This window comes from Phycodurus eques, chromosome 4 (assembly GCF_024500275.1).
Source record: "Phycodurus eques isolate BA_2022a chromosome 4, UOR_Pequ_1.1, whole genome shotgun sequence".
NCBI classification, from domain to species: domain Eukaryota; kingdom Metazoa; phylum Chordata; class Actinopteri; order Syngnathiformes; family Syngnathidae; genus Phycodurus; species Phycodurus eques.
In genome coordinates this window covers 23,059,619-23,076,674 of record NC_084528.1, presented here as the reverse complement: position 1 = coordinate 23,076,674, position 17,056 = coordinate 23,059,619, and the positions used below count along the sequence as shown (strand labels likewise).

At 40.9% G+C, this 17,056-nt stretch overlaps 2 protein-coding genes across 2 annotated transcripts; both read left to right on the top strand.

The window, feature by feature from the left end:
- Window positions 1–274: 274 nt before the first annotated feature.
- ensab (endosulfine alpha b) lies at window positions 275–10,394 on the top strand. The gene is made up of 3 exons (XM_061674705.1): window positions 275–479; window positions 4,178–4,300; window positions 5,017–10,394. Exons 1-3 carry the CDS (start codon window positions 423–425, stop codon window positions 5,185–5,187), a joined length of 351 nt encoding a protein of 116 aa, XP_061530689.1. The 5' UTR covers window positions 275–422; the 3' UTR covers window positions 5,188–10,394.
- A 2,144-nt stretch (window positions 10,395–12,538) lies between these two features.
- Window positions 12,539–15,312, top strand: mcl1b (MCL1 apoptosis regulator, BCL2 family member b). The gene is made up of 4 exons (XM_061674702.1): window positions 12,539–13,166; window positions 14,078–14,328; window positions 14,448–14,560; window positions 14,994–15,312. The coding sequence occupies exons 1-4, from the start codon at window positions 12,686–12,688 to the stop codon at window positions 15,124–15,126; spliced, it is 978 nt and encodes a 325-aa protein (XP_061530686.1). The 5' UTR covers window positions 12,539–12,685; the 3' UTR covers window positions 15,127–15,312.
- The last annotated feature ends 1,744 nt before the right edge of the window (window positions 15,313–17,056 follow it).

Here is a 17,056-nt window from a genome sequence, read left to right as displayed (position 1 = left end):
TCATTATATTTGATTTGATGCCCCCATGAAATAGATAAGAACAATATGTAAATCAAAGTGAATCTTCGTATGGTACTTTTTTCTTTTCTTTTTTTTAAATAATTGTGTGGACGCGTCCGCAATGCCTTCAGATTCAACGTTGCTTGTCGATTTGACAAAGAGGTTGTCAATCATCTTCCTGTCCGGGCAAATTATGCTTTACCATTGGCTACTGTATGTGTCCTTCATCATTACGACACGCCTCTATCGATGATGTCATTTATGTCCACGCCATTTTTGTTGGGGAGCAGTCGTGTCTCCAGAAAAGAGATTAGATTGTGTTCAGGTACGTCAAACAGTACCTTCATTGTTTATTATTTTTAAACAATATTTTTGGCTTTTCTGGCCACCGGACCACCCGCTCGTCCCGTCACACTCACAGAATGTCGTCAGAGAACCTGGACTCGGACACTCAGATGGACTACGAGGACGAAAAACAGGTGGGTTTGTGGCTGCTGTTGATCTATTGTGGGCTAACCTACCGCGTGCTAGGCTAGCCAGGGGTGGCTAACGTCAAGCTAGCACAAGCTCGTGTGACGTCGTTGTCACGTTGATTGCTGCGGACTGTTAAAACTGCTCCCTATTTAGCTGCACGGAACGGTGTTTGTTGTGCTCCAAAGTGCTTCGTTTTTGCTGCAGCAACAACATAAGATGGTCTCTTGTGTCATTGGCTGGCGAGCTGCGGCTACCCAGGCCTCATTGGTCCTCCTGGAGCCTTTCATTGTCTTAAAAGTTGTATTCCCCCCTAAAACAACAACAAAAACACAATGCTAGTAAGCTTTTGTGACCTATTTTCTCATTAGCCATGATCCTTAAGCTATAACTGCCACCAAACCATGTCAAAGCAAGGGAAATTATTTTTTTAAATAGTCCAATCCATGCAGGTATTGCCCTGTTATGGACACTCAGCCCTATGGAAAGCCGTCTGAGAACTAGTAGGTTACACGAGTTCAATGACTGTTTTACTAGTTATGTATTTTTTTCACATTTGTCATCATATTTCAGCCCACTAGTAGGACAACTTTGGCATACTATTAGGACAACCACAAGTTACTTGTGAGACAAAACTTAACTCGTTGACATCTTTGTGCTACTAATACAAGATGCCCCCATTACTACTAGGGAAGCACTAAATGTCACGGGTAGTACTAGTAGCACATAGTTGGTATCTAGTGCAATTTTGTCTCACTAGTAGCACGTGCATTACTGTGAAAAAGTATTTGCCCCTTCTCCAGTTCTTATTTTTTTTGCATAATTCTTCCACTTTAATGTCAAGTAAACAAAATGCATTTTTAAAATAAAAAGCAAACTGGCCCTGTGTAAAGAAGTAATTAACTCTCTTGTTAAATAATTAATTAAGTCACTTAAATAGAACCTTTTTGAAGACAGACAAAATATCTCAATATGCTGCTACAAAATGCCCTGATCCAAATACATTCAAAAACAGATGATAAATAATGTAAATAACATCTATCAGTCTGCAAAGCATATTTACTATATTAGTTAATGTCAATTAGTATGAATAAAATCTTAGGGAGGTCCAATCATGGCCAAGCAAAATATACCTTGACTGTCTTAATGAATAAATATTAATAAAATAAATAATAATCAATCAATATTTAATTAAACGACTTCCAAGTACGTTTTTAGACGCTGGATTGCACATAAATGAAAATCAGGTGTTATTCAAAATATATTCCTATATGTGCATCAAATAGTAATGCATTGAAATTTCCACAATCACTCATGCATCAATTGCTTCTCTTTCCTTCACTGTCACAACAGTGTTACTTATTGTTGTTGTTTTTACAGAATGTATTTTCATATCACTATTTACCCACATTAGCACCTCCAATTCCAAGGGGGAAGTAAGTAACTTGACGTTTCCATGGTGAATCGACATATCAGGGCTCCATTGATGATTTATTTTGATTGTGGCTGTGGACAATTTTAGCTCAAGGTGAGCATAATCAGACGTTATTGAACTAATTCAGTTCAGCTGTTCTGGACCTAAATGATCCCAGTTTTTGAGTTTAGGGGAAGTAAACTCAGAACTCTCAGCGCATAGTGAACCTGCATACTGGACTACCCTCCTGGGAACATCTTACCCTATGCGCCATGAGCCTTAAGGGACAATTGTCACCATACGTAGTAAAAGCAATGGTAATGATGATGAAGATGAATATTTAAAAACTAGGTGAGATTTATTGTCTAGCACAATGCATCCATGCTGGTGTCGCCTTGTTATGGACACTGAACTCTCTGTAGTCTTTACTGTTGTCAGCCTTCATTAAAGAAAACCTTCAGTGTCATTTTACTAGCAACATAACCTTCGTTGAATCTCATAATCAAGTGTGTGGTGAGATTTTAGTGGTACAATGACGTCAGTATCTTCATGTTCTACCACATAACACGGTCTAACGCTTCTTGATGATAGATCATATTGCCCAGGAAGTTTCTCGTCATGGATCAGAGTGATTCAGACCAGCAAACCCCACCCTATAATCGCTTGGGGACTTGGTTCATTGGCTTCGGTGTCCTCCTGAGTCACTTGTTTAATCCCAGAACAAGCAAGACTCGCTTGCACTAAGATCTGCTTGGACTCGAACAGCTAAACACCACCTTATATATTCTTCAATTGTCTCAAAGTAGCAAAACAATGGAACAAAACCTCTAACCTGAGCCGTACTAGGTGTGTCCTGCTGGCCCAGGTGACTGGTGTCACTCGCCACCCGATGCTTATCAGACTCGTTTGTCTTGTGCAACAGCCGCTAAACCACTCGCTAAACCACTCAAAACCCTCGGTTGCCTTAAGAACTGGAAATTGGTGTTAATTATGTCACTGTAGCTTATAACGTAGTGTAAACAGTACATGAAAATGTCAAATTTAACATGAACCTGACAGGAAATATTGTCATTATCATGTCATATGATGATAAATATAATGATAATGGTATCATATACTATTTGTATTATTCCATCACCCAATGAAAGTCGATAAGCAAGCCGATCAGGAATCTGATCGATAAGCAGTATCGATAATGGAATCGGAATCACTAAATTCTTATTAGAGCTGAGACTCGCCGTCTAACTCCTCAATCTCTAATCGCATTGTAACAAATGACTAGCAGATCACAATTGAATCGATACTCCTTGTACTATTTAGAAATAAAGATGTCATTGACCAACAAATGAAAAATCCAGTTTGATAATTGGAAAACTATCTCGCCCCCTGGTTAAGTCCTCGTTGGAGTTTTGGGGGGGGTCTCAGATTTTGTCACAACACGAGAGAAGACAGCGGACGCATTTCGGCTGGCTCGTTTTAGCAACGGGTTTTCCCTCTGGAAAAAGTAGGCATAAGTATATAAAAAAAAAGAAAACAGATATATATACACATTTTGTCCATATTTAAAATGGCATTTTTGTCATGTATCTGGTTAGAAAGTGTACGGTCCTGTGTGGACCCTTGGTATAGCAGATGAAAAATTGTTATCCCCCCTCCATCATTTAAGTTGCCCAGCCCTGATTTAGATTCTTCATCGAAGCTAATATGTTTTTGCAATGTGTGAGGAAAAACCCACGCAAGCATAGAGAGAACATGCAAATTCAACACAGGAAGGCCAGAGGGGAGATTTGAACCCTGACCCTTGGAACTGTGAGGCAGCTATGCTAACCACTAGGGCACCGTTCTGGGTTTGAGTTTCGGCCTCCTGTCTTTATGTTCTTCCTGAGCTTGTGCAGGTTTTTTTTGTTTGTTTGTTTGTTTGTTTTCCTCCCACATTCGAAAAACGTACACGCTAGCTTCATTGAAGACTAAAATTGTTGACTTGTGAAGGTGAGTGTGAATTCTTATTTCTTTACAGTATATGTGCCTTGATCTTAACTAGTAACCAGTCCATTGTTTGTCTATACACCCTAACAAGGATAAGCGCAATAGAAAATGGATGGATGGATGTTATGTGGTGGTTGGGAGTCGACAACCTGGAATGTTCTTCCAGCTGTACTTTACATCTTTGGAATTTCTGGGTGGTTGTAAATGGTCCCCTATCACATAAGTAAGCTGTTTGTGAAAAGTTTCCCTCTTTGCTCCACGTTGACTGAAATATGTGTTGATGAGGGTGTGGATTTGTTCACACAGGACTCCCAGGAGAAGAACGCCAACCCGGTGAAGGTCGAGGAAGCCAAGCTAAAGGCCAAGTACCCCTGTCTAGGTCAGCGGCCCGGCGGCCCTGACTTTCTCATGAAACGGCTACAGAAAGGGGTAAGACACATTTGTAGCATGAGAGAGGTGACTTTTAACTATTTTCTATTTTTCATTTTTGTATTATTATTATTATTATTATTTGATGACCGTCACTGTTGGAAATCAACAGCAAGGACTCACTGAGGCAGGAGGAGAAAATAGAATTTCCCGGATAAGTGTCGAAGAAAAGTGATGACAATGAGCACAATGTGTGAGGGGATGTTAAAAAACAAATGAACATAAACACACACACAATACTTCATGTGTTAATGTTTTCCTTTAAGGGGTGTGGCCTCGTCAGGGACGTCAGGAGCAGAAGTCAGTCAGGTTGGCCGTTTACCACTCAGTTCAGTGTGGGGAACTCTTTGCGAGTGTTTTCATTTTGAATTTGTGCTTTCGACAGTTTGTCCCATTCCATTAACAGCTCAATGTGCAAGGCGACTTTTACCTGAGCGGTGGTGTATCTGAAGCTCACTTGTAACTAAAATTTTGGCTTGCAATACAAAGCAAAAAATCTACACGTATTGGCTAGTAGCTCGGAAAGCTCGTAGGTTTGGGCACTCGTATGTCCACTGTACCACTGTATGTCTAATATAAAAAGTGTTTGTTTTTCCTTTGTGGCTGCGGTGTACAAATGCTGTTTCCAATATTTTAACTCTCGTATAGGCAAATGTGGTGATAAAAAATTTACTTAGCGCAGTTCGCTAACATGGCCGGCCTTTCTTGTCGCACAGCAAAAATACTTCGACTCCGGCGATTACAACATGGCCAAGGCAAAGATGAAGAACAAGCAGCTTCCCGTGGCGGGGCCCGACAAGAACCTGGTGACCGGCGATCACATCCCCACGCCGCAAGACCTGCCACAGAGGAAGTCGTCCTTGGTGACCAGCAAGCTCGCCGGCTAGCCTTCAACGTCACACTAGGAGACCACGCCCTGCCTCACCCGTATCCCTGCCCCTTGTCCCCCGTTGTTGCACCAACCACCACCACTCCCTCTTCAACTGTCATCTGCAGGCAACATCCAGGCAGACTTGTTGAGTTGATGTGCTTGTTTGTGGGGTGGAAGGAGATGTCCTCCACTTCTGAGCACACTTCCCCCTACTGTGCACTCTGCTCCACCTCTTGCCTTGGCTGTCCGTGTTCCAAGATTGTTGCCATCAGGTGTGTGGCTTCGTTGGGGGACTTTGTGCACTTTGTATTTTGGTGATTGTTGTGCGTCAGGGACTCAGGATCCACCTTCATGCTCCAGGATGCGGTATGGGGTTCGAACGCGCGCACATCCTTACTTGCTCGTATACCAAATTTGCGCGGGTGTGATGGGAGTTCACGTCGCTTTACTTGTTATTCCCTAGAAAAAACACACTGCATGATTGTAACCGATAAGAAATCCTAATGGAAGAGGGACCATCTTCTTTTGTTTTGTATTTTTTTTGCTGTCCGGACAATCTGCAGCGCAATCCAGTCGCTGAACTTTATCCGACTTCTGCTTTAGCCAGCAAGCACTGTTGCACTGGCCGCATGCTCCTCGCAGTTGTGCTCACACAGGCATGCCCTTTGTGCAGTTCAGTTGTGTGCTTTAAGCAGGAAATTAAGCTTCCAAGTGGGAGGAACATTATGATTACTACATCCATTCTCACAGACTGTCTGTCCTGGAGACTCATCCATCATTCAAAAGCACACTAGCCTAAATGTTGAGTGTTAAGTCACATGATGACAGGAGTCGTCATCTTTTGTGGACTTGTGGCCCACCGTGCATGTGTGCTGCTTCAGTTTGGGCAGTTTTAAAGACATCCATGGATGATGAAATAAGGCAACATAAAAGATCATTTGACTCCAGTAAACCTACTTTGTCAATGTTTCTGCAAGTGAAGTTTGATCGCAAATGAAAATCCATTTGAGCATTTATGCCGTATCCTTGAAGTCCATGTACTAGCAAACTCTTTGTCCTCACTAGTAAGACATTGCAGCGCATTAGTAGAACGACTGTCTTACTCGTGAGGTTTTCCACTACAGGTGCCACTTTTGGCCTACTAGTAAGACATTACGCTGGATATCAAATAAATGCTCAAATGGCTTTATGGAAAGCCGTTTGAGCATTATAGTGGGGCCCAGCTATTCACGGAGGATAGGGACTGGGCCCGACCGTAAATTGCGTAAATTTGTGGATAGTTGATGCCCATTATAATTTCAAATATATTTTTTTTATGCATCAAATTCTTGAATAAGCGGGAATATTCCGCCAATAAGTGTTTTCAGGTTTGGTTCCAACCAAAAGATGGAAAAAAATGGGAATAAAAATCTCTTGAATCGGTAAATCCGCAAGTGCCGAACCGCGAGTTTGCGGTGTTCCAGTGTACTTGATATCCAGCTTAAGGTCCATGTACGAGTACGCTCTTTGTCTTCACTAATGACAATTCAGCACACTAGTAGAATTACTCTCTTACTAGTAAAGTTTTTCCACAAGTATGCAATTATAGATTGGTAGTAAACTACTATGCTGAACTAGTAACACTACTCGGCCCAACTAGTAGGCATTTGTAGCATACAAGTAGTGACCTAGACCCTACTAATAGTACCAAAATGCCCACTAAAGGTTTCGCGTCACTAGTAATGTAGTCGCCCTACTTGTAACCCAGAAGTGTCATATAGTAGTGCAAGAAATATTACTAGTTAGATACAGGCATTCTAGTAGTGCGCCCCAGTGGGTCTTCTACTGCGCTAGTGTACTAGTACATGGCCCTTGAGATTGATATCAAGGAATAAATGCTTGACGGAAAGCTGTTCAAGCATTACTTGATATACTTGATATCTTAAGGTCGATGGACTAGTACACTCTCGTCGTCACTAATATGACAAATACATCTTACTAGTAAGGCAAAACTGTACACTTGTTGACAATTGCGTGATACTTAGAGGTGTCACAGTTAATCAGTTCATTGATCATCACGTTAATGGGCAATTATTTTGATAATCGATTAATCATTTAGAACCATTGTTCAACTTAAAATTGTCCAACTCCTATGATATCAGGCTCTCAACAGTAAATATTCTCAGATTTCTTTGGTCCTCCTTGAAAGCAGACTGATTATCTTTGTGTTTCATCCAAATGAGACATTTGCAAACATCTGCTTTTACTTTGGAAAACAATGATCAAAATGTTTGCCTATTTTGTGACGGATAATACGGACCAAACCAGTAACCAAAACCTAATTTATGCCATAAAATAATACTGTTTAATCTATTACGAAAATAATCGTTATTTGCATCTGTAGCATGAATCACCTGTAATTGATCTTTTTGAACCTGAAGCAGCCTCACAGGTGTATATGAAACTAGTAGCCCTTCGCATTAATTGGTACCCAAGAAGTAGCTCTCAGTTTCAAAAAGGTTTGTGAGTACACTGTACAACATCACTCCCTCTCGTGTGAAATTGCTTAACTGTAGTTGATTTGGTTTTGTCAATTAAACAGTATCAAATAAACAACAATAATCGGTTCATAAACAGTAATCAGAAAAAAAGATTTTGCAGTCAACTTTAATACAAAATAAATTTTTAACCGATGAATGTAGTTGTCCAACTAGTATGCCGCGAGTTGTCATACTTGACGAGTAAAACATACTCGTACATGGACCTTAAACTGTGTATCAAGAATATGCAATAAATGCTCAAACTGCTTTCCATAATCTCTGGCGTGTCCACAACATGATAACAAGCACAGCCAGCTCCGTTTAATAAAAGTAGGCTGCGGCGTTCCTGCAGGGGTGTGCTCACACTCCTTTTCTCACCGGAGCACATAGACATGTCGGGACGCATCGTAGACGCCCCAAGCCTGTCAAACTGCTCTGCAGTCCTGACAAAGTTCGAATTTAAAGTGCATGACATTCCTCCTTCAGGGAACGTTTGCACTGTCGGTGATCAGGTACATCCGAGGAACATTGTATAGAGAAATCCATTTGAGCATTTATGCAATATACTGTACTTGATATGCATCTTAAGCTCCATGTACTGGTCCACTCTTTGTCCTCACTAGTAAGACAATTAAGCTCACTAGTAGAATGACTTACTTGAAAAATTTTCCACTATTATGACATTTCTGCACACTCGTAGGACAACTTTGGCATACTAGTAGGACAACTACATTACTAGTGAGGCAAAACGGCACTTGTCTGCAAGACAAGTACTACTCGTGAAGCGCTAGATGTTAACTCATTCACTTTCTAGCCGTTTTCAAAGCAGTTCCCCACATCGCCATCTGTTTTTGAGCATTTTGAGTAATCTTTCAAGACCCGCAGAATATTGTTCTCTGACCAAGCCTATCAAAAGAAAGAGTAGTCTCTTCTTTGACCAGGAAAACAAAAAAAGTTTTTTTTCTAACTTTTTCCGTTCTTTAGTAATCAGCAGTAGATCATAGTTTGGTTTTACCAAAAACACTCGTTTGTGGCCAAAAACCAGGCAAAACAAGCATTTTGTGAAAAGAAACACATCAAACAGAGTGACTTTGACGCTAATATTGAGGGCGTTTGATGGCAAAATAATTTATTTACAGATAGTTGCGGTTCGATTTGAGGTGTGGGGCGGCTGTGACTCAGTTGGTACTGTAGGGGTTTGTCCACTGACCGAAGGGTCAGCGGTTTGAATCCCGACTGACTGTCCTTGGGCAAGACACTGAACCCTTGATTTCCTCCTTGTCAGCATTGTAAATGACAAACTGTTGTCAATTGCCTTACCTGGTTAAACAAAGGAAAATGAATACAACTAAGGAATGTCCGCATGGCTTGAATTGAGCTTAACATGGCGTTCCTCATTAACTCCCATTTTTTTCTCACGATCACAACACATACAGTCATGCTAAAAAAAAAATGGCACTCCCTGGTGTGCAATGTTTTAGCCATGACTGTATAAAAATAAACTTTTTTGTTTTTTCCCGTCTGTCTGACGTAAAATCAGACTAAACTTTTCCTGTTTTAGGTAAATTAGATTACCTAAATTCTTTGTATTTGTTAAATGTCAGAATAACAAAATATTTGTTTTTGTTTATATATATATATATAGAGAGAGAGAGACAGAGAGAGAGAGAGAGAGAGAGAGAAAGAGAGAGAGAGAGAGAGAATACAGGGGTGCCAATGTTTTTAGCCATGACAGTATAGTACTCTATTTATACATGTGCGTAAACTTGTTTTGCCAAACTAGCAACGTAGTTGTCCTACTAATATGCCAAAGTGCAGAAAAACCTTAAGCTGGATATCAAATAAATACTCAAAACGGCTTTCCATACGCTGTCAGCCTATTTGTTTCTCTGTTGGTGGTACACGTCTGCTTGTTGTGTGTGTGTGTGTGTGTGTGAATACATTGTAAATAGACCTGTGTGAATGTGTGTGTGATTCAGTGGAACCTCTACTATTTGAAGGGCCTGCATGTTCGAGTCTGTGTCATGTGTATAAATGCAGCTGATTCAGGCAAATTTTCCAACTTGTTTGGTGGCAGCGTCTTCTCTCTCTGTTGTGACACAGGCCAAAATGTGTGGAATTTTCCTCCACGTCACTTTGAACGCCAATTTAACATCTCGCTGTTGGGTTGAAGAGCAATTGTGGGTGATAAGCTACCACGACAGGAGTTGTAACTGGTTATCGAGAGGGGGCGTCTCTTGTTAAGCCACGACGACCGCATGCCCGAATGTAAACGTGACGACAAATGAGCATCTCCTTCATCTCCGTTCTTGTTGTGTTCTCCTCTCGTATCACAAGTAGATACAGTAGATATATTTCACTCTGCCCTGGCATCACTGCAGGGAAACCAGAGGTCTCCATGCTTCAAGCACAAACCATATTCTTAAAAAGAAAAGGGTTTACATGACAGGAGTACACACGGGAAACATGGGAAGGACTTCACAGAGTAAGGAATTTTAACTTCTGTGGGGAGTCACGAAGAGGATTTTTTTTGGGCAGTATTTGAAATAAAATTTTACATTTAATAAGGTATCTACTTCTTTTTCTTTCTAAGTTGACACATGCAAAACCAATTAGATTAAATTCAAATTAATTTACTGTAAATACTGCCAATGACATGAACCACTTCTGAGAGTCATGCTCGCCACCAATTGAACACCTCACAAATGTCCTTTTTTTTCTTTTTTTTACAATTTTTTTTATCATTTAATTGGTTAGTTGTTGTTGGTTTTTGTTTGTAAAAAAAAAAAGTAAACGGAAAACCAATTAAAAAATATTAATTGAATTTATTATTTGTATTTATTTTTTAATTTTAAATGAAATAAGCATGGATTATTTTCTTGAAAGTAACTATTTTACATATGGAACAAAACAGTAAAATAATTTTACCTTCATAAAATATTTGGCTGGTTTATTATGATTCAATTAAGTCCAAATAAAATAAAACAGCCTTATAATTGAATCATACAGTACGAATAAAACAAACCATTTTAAATATAATAATTTATATACCGATTTCATGTTTCCGTTTGATTTAATAATGAGCATGATTTTTTTATTAAAAATTAAATGAAACTATTTGGCCATGTTTTACATTTTTTTTTTTTTTTTTTTTTAAACAACTTATCTCCAAATGACCTGGCCCATCTGTCCATCAGACCCAGGAGCAATTTCGGGTTCAGTGTCTAGCTCAAAGACACTTCGACAGCAGGCAGTCAGAGCCGGGATATGAACCACTGACCCTTCGGTCTCTTCCACGTTCTGCTCTACCACCTGAACCACCCCTGAAAAGTAGACAACGGAACAACAAATGTAGTAGCAGTGTTGTTGTCTGCAGCATGGTGGGAGTGGGGAGAGAGAAGCAAAGGATGGGTCGTCAAAGTAAGACAGAAAAACACTTGTGTCCATCACAGAGATGGTTATCTGAACTGAGAAACAAGAAAATGTAGCGACTGTCTTAATAGTCTAACTGGAAAACATAGAGCAGAAAAGCATAGATTAATTTACAAATGAGCAAGAATATTGATGAATATAATAAAGTAAAACGGCTACATTAGGCATGAATGCAAACCACAAATAGAGCTTGCCACCGTCAACCACTCGGGGGAAGCAAAACTTAATTTCCAACGTGTTTGTCTTCTGAGTCACTAACCAATACTGAATGGAATGTTTTTATTTGTAAATAGTGAAGAGAGCAGAACGTCCTGAAACTGAGAAATTTAGTCACGTAGTCTCGACATAAACCTGTGTTGCAATACAATGTTATGCCTCCCTCCCTCTGTAATATAGATTAAGAAAAAGGAGAGTTTTTATAAATTACTACATTAGACTAAATTTAGGCATGGCGTCACAAAACCAATGAAATGAGTAATCTTTTTTTTCCAGCTCAAAAGATGAATATGAGACAAAAGTTCAGAATTCCAGCTTTTATTTTATGTATTTACATCTAGATGTGTTAAACAACTCATGACAGAGCACCTTTTGTTTGAAGCCACACACTTTTCAAGTGAGCAAAAGTATTGGAACAGACATGATTAAATTAACTTAAAGTGAATAAAATTTAATATTTGGTGGGATAACCCTTACTTGCAATAACTGCAACAAGCCTGTGACCCAGTGACTTCACCAGACTGTTGAATTCTTCATTTGAAATGCTTTTCCAGGCCTTTACAGCAGCCTCTTTAAGTTCTTGTTTGTTTCTGGGGATTTCTCCCTTCAGTCTCCTTTAAATCCTTTAAAATTATTCCTGTTTATTTAGTTAGTTTTCACATCGTTATCTTAATACCACGAGAGAAGATTCCATATCCACGCTTATCAATCATATCGGGATTACTAACGATTACTGGTTATGGCCATGATCGTGAGTAATATAGTATGATACTATACAGTGGGATAACTATACACTGTGTACAGTGCACATTGCAATTATTGGAGGAAAAAATAGATTATACCGAATATCCAGTTTGAATGAATAGTGTTTGATTAGTTTCACATGATTGCAAACAGCCTATCTTAAAATAAATAGTATAATAAATTAAAATAACACCCAAAACTTCATTATGCCGGGTTTATAATAAGTATAACAAAAAACTCAATTTAAAAATGTAATAATTCTCACATTGAATTTATTATATAATTATATATATATATATATACACACACACACACACGCTAAAATGAATCATAACGGTCCGTTGTTAACGGGTTACTAAGAATTTGTACAGTATGTACTGTATTTCCGTTTTTCTTTTTCCAAGTCATGTTGACGTCACTGTGACGTGGATACAGTGGTTATAAAATGAGCATGCGCTCGCTGCTTTCCGCCTTTCTACATCATGGCGGTTGCGGGAGCTTAAACTAGAACCAAGACTAGCTTTTTGTTCCACTCGGTGACTTTTTTTTAATTTCACCCTCCCTTCCTCGATAAAGAAAAGAGGAAAAAACGCGACTTTCAAAATGAATATGATGCAGACGACGAGGCGCGTTATGAGCTGCCTGATGTTTCCCCAAAATGGAATCGTAGACGGCTCGGTTCACTGCGGCTCTCCCCCGGTCCCAGTCGCCTCCGTCTCGTCGCCGCAGCTCCAGAGGGCCGCGGCGACCTTGGACTCCGTCAACGGCAATAGCGGGACCGCCAAGCAGCGACCCGGGGCGCTGGAAATTCCCTCCAAGGGTGGATTCGCCACCATTAACCATTGCAACAGCAACGACGACGACGTGGAGGTCGGCGATGGCTCGCCGCCGGGTACGCCCGACCCCCAGGACGAGCACGCTGGCGGCGACGACGTCTTGGACGTCGAGACCAGGAGCCTCATTAGCCACTTCCTAACTGACTTTACCGGCCTGTCGACGGCTCGCTGGAACGAAAGCAAGGCACATTCGACCATGAAAAGAGTCGTGGCGAGTTTGTTGGAAAAGTATAGATATAAGTACAATGGTAAGTGGATCTTTCTTCTTTTTTTGTGCGTAGTTTACGCATAGTACGTGACGTGCCAGTTTAGCCTCGGCCGCCATTCTTCCTCACAACCAGGAAACGTCTAGTGCCTAGCACTCAAACGTATTGTTCCTAAGCCTTAGGTTTCGTGTTGAAGTTTCCGAATTTCTTTACAAAAGTACTATTTTTTAATTTTATTATTATTTCTTAGGACAATGGGCTTTGTTCAGACACAACATAGTAGCATGTTTCAACGACTGCGCAGCATTAATAAGCAAACATTGGCTCAGAGAGGCAGCAATAAGAGAGCGGATGTGTTTCTGTAAGTAAATAAGATATAAAAAAGGACACTTTTGCAAACTGAGCCTTGTATTTACGAAAGGTGTCGTCAACAAATATTTAAACGTCTCTGTGAGGCTCATGGGCGTTATCCAGACCCAAGATGTGAACAGTTCTAATTTGAAAGCAAAGCGGCACAAAAGGCCAACAATAAGAGTGGAGATGTTTCTTTGACACTTTGGTAAACTGAGCCCTTTATTTACTCAGCCTTCACGACGATTATTTGAAATCTCTAAGGGCAGTAGACCTTATCTAGATTGACATGTATGGCAAGTGAGCATCAAAGAGTACCATAGACATCTAATGATGAGATGAGTGGACATATTTTTTGAAGTTGTGATCAAAAGGACACTTTGACGAGTGGGCCTTTTGTTTACTCCAGGTATCCTCAACAAATGCTTTTTAAATGTTTATGTAAGGCCAGTAGACATTATCTAGATACAAGACAGCATTACAATGTGAATAGCAAAAAGTTGTATGGCAAAGTAACAGTAAGAAGATGGACATGTTTCTTGTGAGAAATATGATTATTATTAAAGGACACTTAGGTTAATGGGACCTCATATTTACTCAAGGTATTATCAACAAATTGTCCCTGGACGACCGAGGGGACAACATGGGCTTCATCAGCGAAGTGGCCAAGAGCCTGTTCTCAGACGGGACCACCAACTGGGGCCGTGTGGCCAGCCTGGTGGCCTTCGGGGCTGTAGTGTCCCAGTACCTGAAGGAAAAGGGCCGAGCCCACTGTGTGGAGCCAGTGGCCCAGGAGATCTCTTCGTATCTGCTGTTGCACCAGCGTAACTGGCTGGTGAAAAACAACTCTTGGGTAAGTTTAGTGAGTCATTGCTGACTGTAAAGTGATTGTGTAATGCAGCAATGTCTACGTGTCATGAAACCTCTGCACTCCCCGACTAATCATCCCATTGATTTTTCTTCTGCCTTCAGGATGGCTTTGTAGAATTCTTTCGGGAAGTGGACCCTGAGTCTACAATGAGGAACACGCTAATGGCCTTTGCTGGAGTGGCTGGCATCGGTGCCACACTGGCCCTGTTGATCAGGTGAATTTGTTGGACTCTCTAAAGACATTGTTTTGAAACAACAATGCTGGATACGTTTAAGCAACGTCCACGTTTCCCTTGGACTTAAAAGATGGAAGTGAAGGCAAAGTCGCTGTTGTGGCAGTTGAATTTTCCTGACTGCGGTTTAAAGTTTTATCACAGACACGCCTACTACTTTCATGAGTCGACTTCGTCCAGCAATTATCAGTTATTTAATTTACGAAGAAATTTATTTTTCTAATAGATGCAAAATATGTTTCTATGCAAATTTGTAAAGGATTCAGTCTGATTTTGCGCTTGTTTTGTGATTACGTTTACGTGCTGAAAACATTACTCTGCACCAGCTTAGTTGTAAGAATTTGTAGCAGGAAGCACGAGCCACATCTTCCATGCACAGCGACGATGAAGCTCATTTCCATAAGTCCCATTCCAGAACAATCCAGCTTTGTGAGCGGAGTGCGGAGCATTTGCATCAGTCTCGCTCGCCGCTTCCGCTCGAGTTGAATCAGCGCCAGGAGTTGAAGAACTGCAGAACTTCGGGAAGTACTGCGGCCTGGAGGTTTTGAGTCACATAAGAATCCTTCCGAGGACTGAGTTTGAATTGCGTTACAAAAACAAGGCGCGAAGACAGTGAGTCTTCAGCAAGGGCGAGCACTCTGCGCTGGTACGGGTCCAGCTGTAAGCTACCACGGCAATGTGTTGATGGTAAAATGGGTTCATTAGTTAATAATAAAAAAGAAAATAACCTGAAATGGTTTTGTTCATGCTGTCTTTCTGTTGGGGGAATTTCTGTAATTGCAGAAGTTGTTTCTTCTTCACCCATGCGACACTTCCGCTCTACTTCTAGTTTATCACACCGCAACACAGTTTCTTAGAAATATACCCCCCACCCACATCCTCCAAAATTATATAACAACTCCATGAGACATGACAATGTCTCAAACATGTCTGCCCGGGAACTTCTACTCCTCCACTATTTGTTCGGATCCCATGGTTACGCCAGCAACAGCCTGATGCCTTGAGGGGGAATTAGGTTGGGGGAGGAAGAAGGGGGTGGTTGTGGGTAACTTAACAAGAATGCTTGCATCATTCAGGAGAAAAATGAGATGGCGTTGCAGAATCTCGGGGGTTGATGTGGGTTGGAAGCGCCGACAACACCCTTGATTCATCTCAACACACGTCCTTGACTTCCACTTGGCATCATAATTAAAGCTGCTTCCTCATTAGCATTAAAACATTTCACCAGGCTGCTTGGTAGCCAAGGCAACAAACACATTTGAGTCACTCCAACACTGAGACTTCAGCATACAAGACTTCTGTGACTCTTGTGAGACTTAGGCATATCTCCTGAGACATATTTTATGAGACTTTGCTCTTGCTGTAATTTATGAGGTCTCGACAAGCTCATTCTTTGAAAATATTTTCAAAGACTTTGACAATCTTGTGATACTTTGACATATTTTACAAAACGTATTCTGAGACTGGCCTTAGTGTTGTTTGCAAACATTTCGTTCAAAAGAACAAATCTTTTTAGTGACTGTACTTTACTGAATCAGTTCATAAAATGATTCGATCTTTGAGCTTTGCCGCTGCCATGAGGTGAGCGAGTCGCCTGGCAGCGGAAACAACTGCTGTAACGTACGGTCAGTCACTCCTGAATTTTTGGCAAATGACCAATGAGCAGGTAGCGTGCAGACGAGGGTGGAACTTCACCATATGTCCTGCCTTGTGATTTGGAACTCGCCAGCATTGTCACTCACACCGGCAAATGACCAATGAGCAGCCAGCGTCGGGCAGCGCTGTGCAGGTGGGGCAGGGACTGAATTGAACTGAATGTACTATTGAATTGAATGAAATGAAAGTGAACTGATCTACTGTTAGCCGTGAGTGATTTGTTCGTTGAACTTCTTTGTTCGTGATCTGCGAAGGAGCGACGTGCTAGTCCGTATGCAGTGATTCCTACGGAAGTTCACTGCGAACTTGTAAGATGAGTGATTCGTTCACACAAAGAACGACGTACTACGGAGCGAACATACTCATGAGTGATTTTAACCGCTCGTCCTGACGTCCTCGCGGGTATAGCTTTGACTGGCAGCTGTTAGATGGAAGCAACGGCTAATGTTGAGTCATTCAAGCAGACGAAAACAGACACACGGGGCGTGGATCGAACGTTTGCTCCATAATCTTAACAGGGTACACATAAAGTAATGAGAGGGCGAGACCCACGTGAGCTAGATTCGCCAGTGCAAGGCAAACCGAAGCGGCAGCAGCAGGTAGTTTAAGGGGAGATTTGAAAAGATGAATAAGAAAATTTCAATAACACGTATATATTAACACATAAATATCACCCCCTTTGTCTTGAATGCAATTATTAACACTTTTTGTGTACTTCATTCAATTTATCAGAATCATCTTTATTTGCTATTTCCAAAAAACACACAAGGAATTTGTCTACGGTAGTTGGTGCCGCTCTAGTACGACAACAGACAGTCAATT

Excerpts from the sequence above, each read along its gene's own strand:
- ensab (XM_061674705.1), top strand. The coding sequence starts at position 423 with ATGTCGTCAGAGAACCTGGACTCGGACACTCAGATGGACTACGAGGAC. Across the intron at positions 480-4,177 it reads ACTACGAGGACGAAAAACAG|GACTCCCAGGAGAAGAACGC; the intron begins GTGGGTTTGTGG and ends TTGTTCACACAG. Across the intron at positions 4,301-5,016 it reads TGAAACGGCTACAGAAAGGG|CAAAAATACTTCGACTCCGG; the intron begins GTAAGACACATT and ends CTTGTCGCACAG.
- mcl1b (XM_061674702.1), top strand. The coding sequence starts at position 12,686 with ATGAATATGATGCAGACGACGAGGCGCGTTATGAGCTGCCTGATGTTT. Across the intron at positions 13,167-14,077 it reads GTATAGATATAAGTACAATG|GTATTATCAACAAATTGTCC; the intron begins GTAAGTGGATCT and ends TATTTACTCAAG. Across the intron at positions 14,329-14,447 it reads TGGTGAAAAACAACTCTTGG|GATGGCTTTGTAGAATTCTT; the intron begins GTAAGTTTAGTG and ends TTCTGCCTTCAG.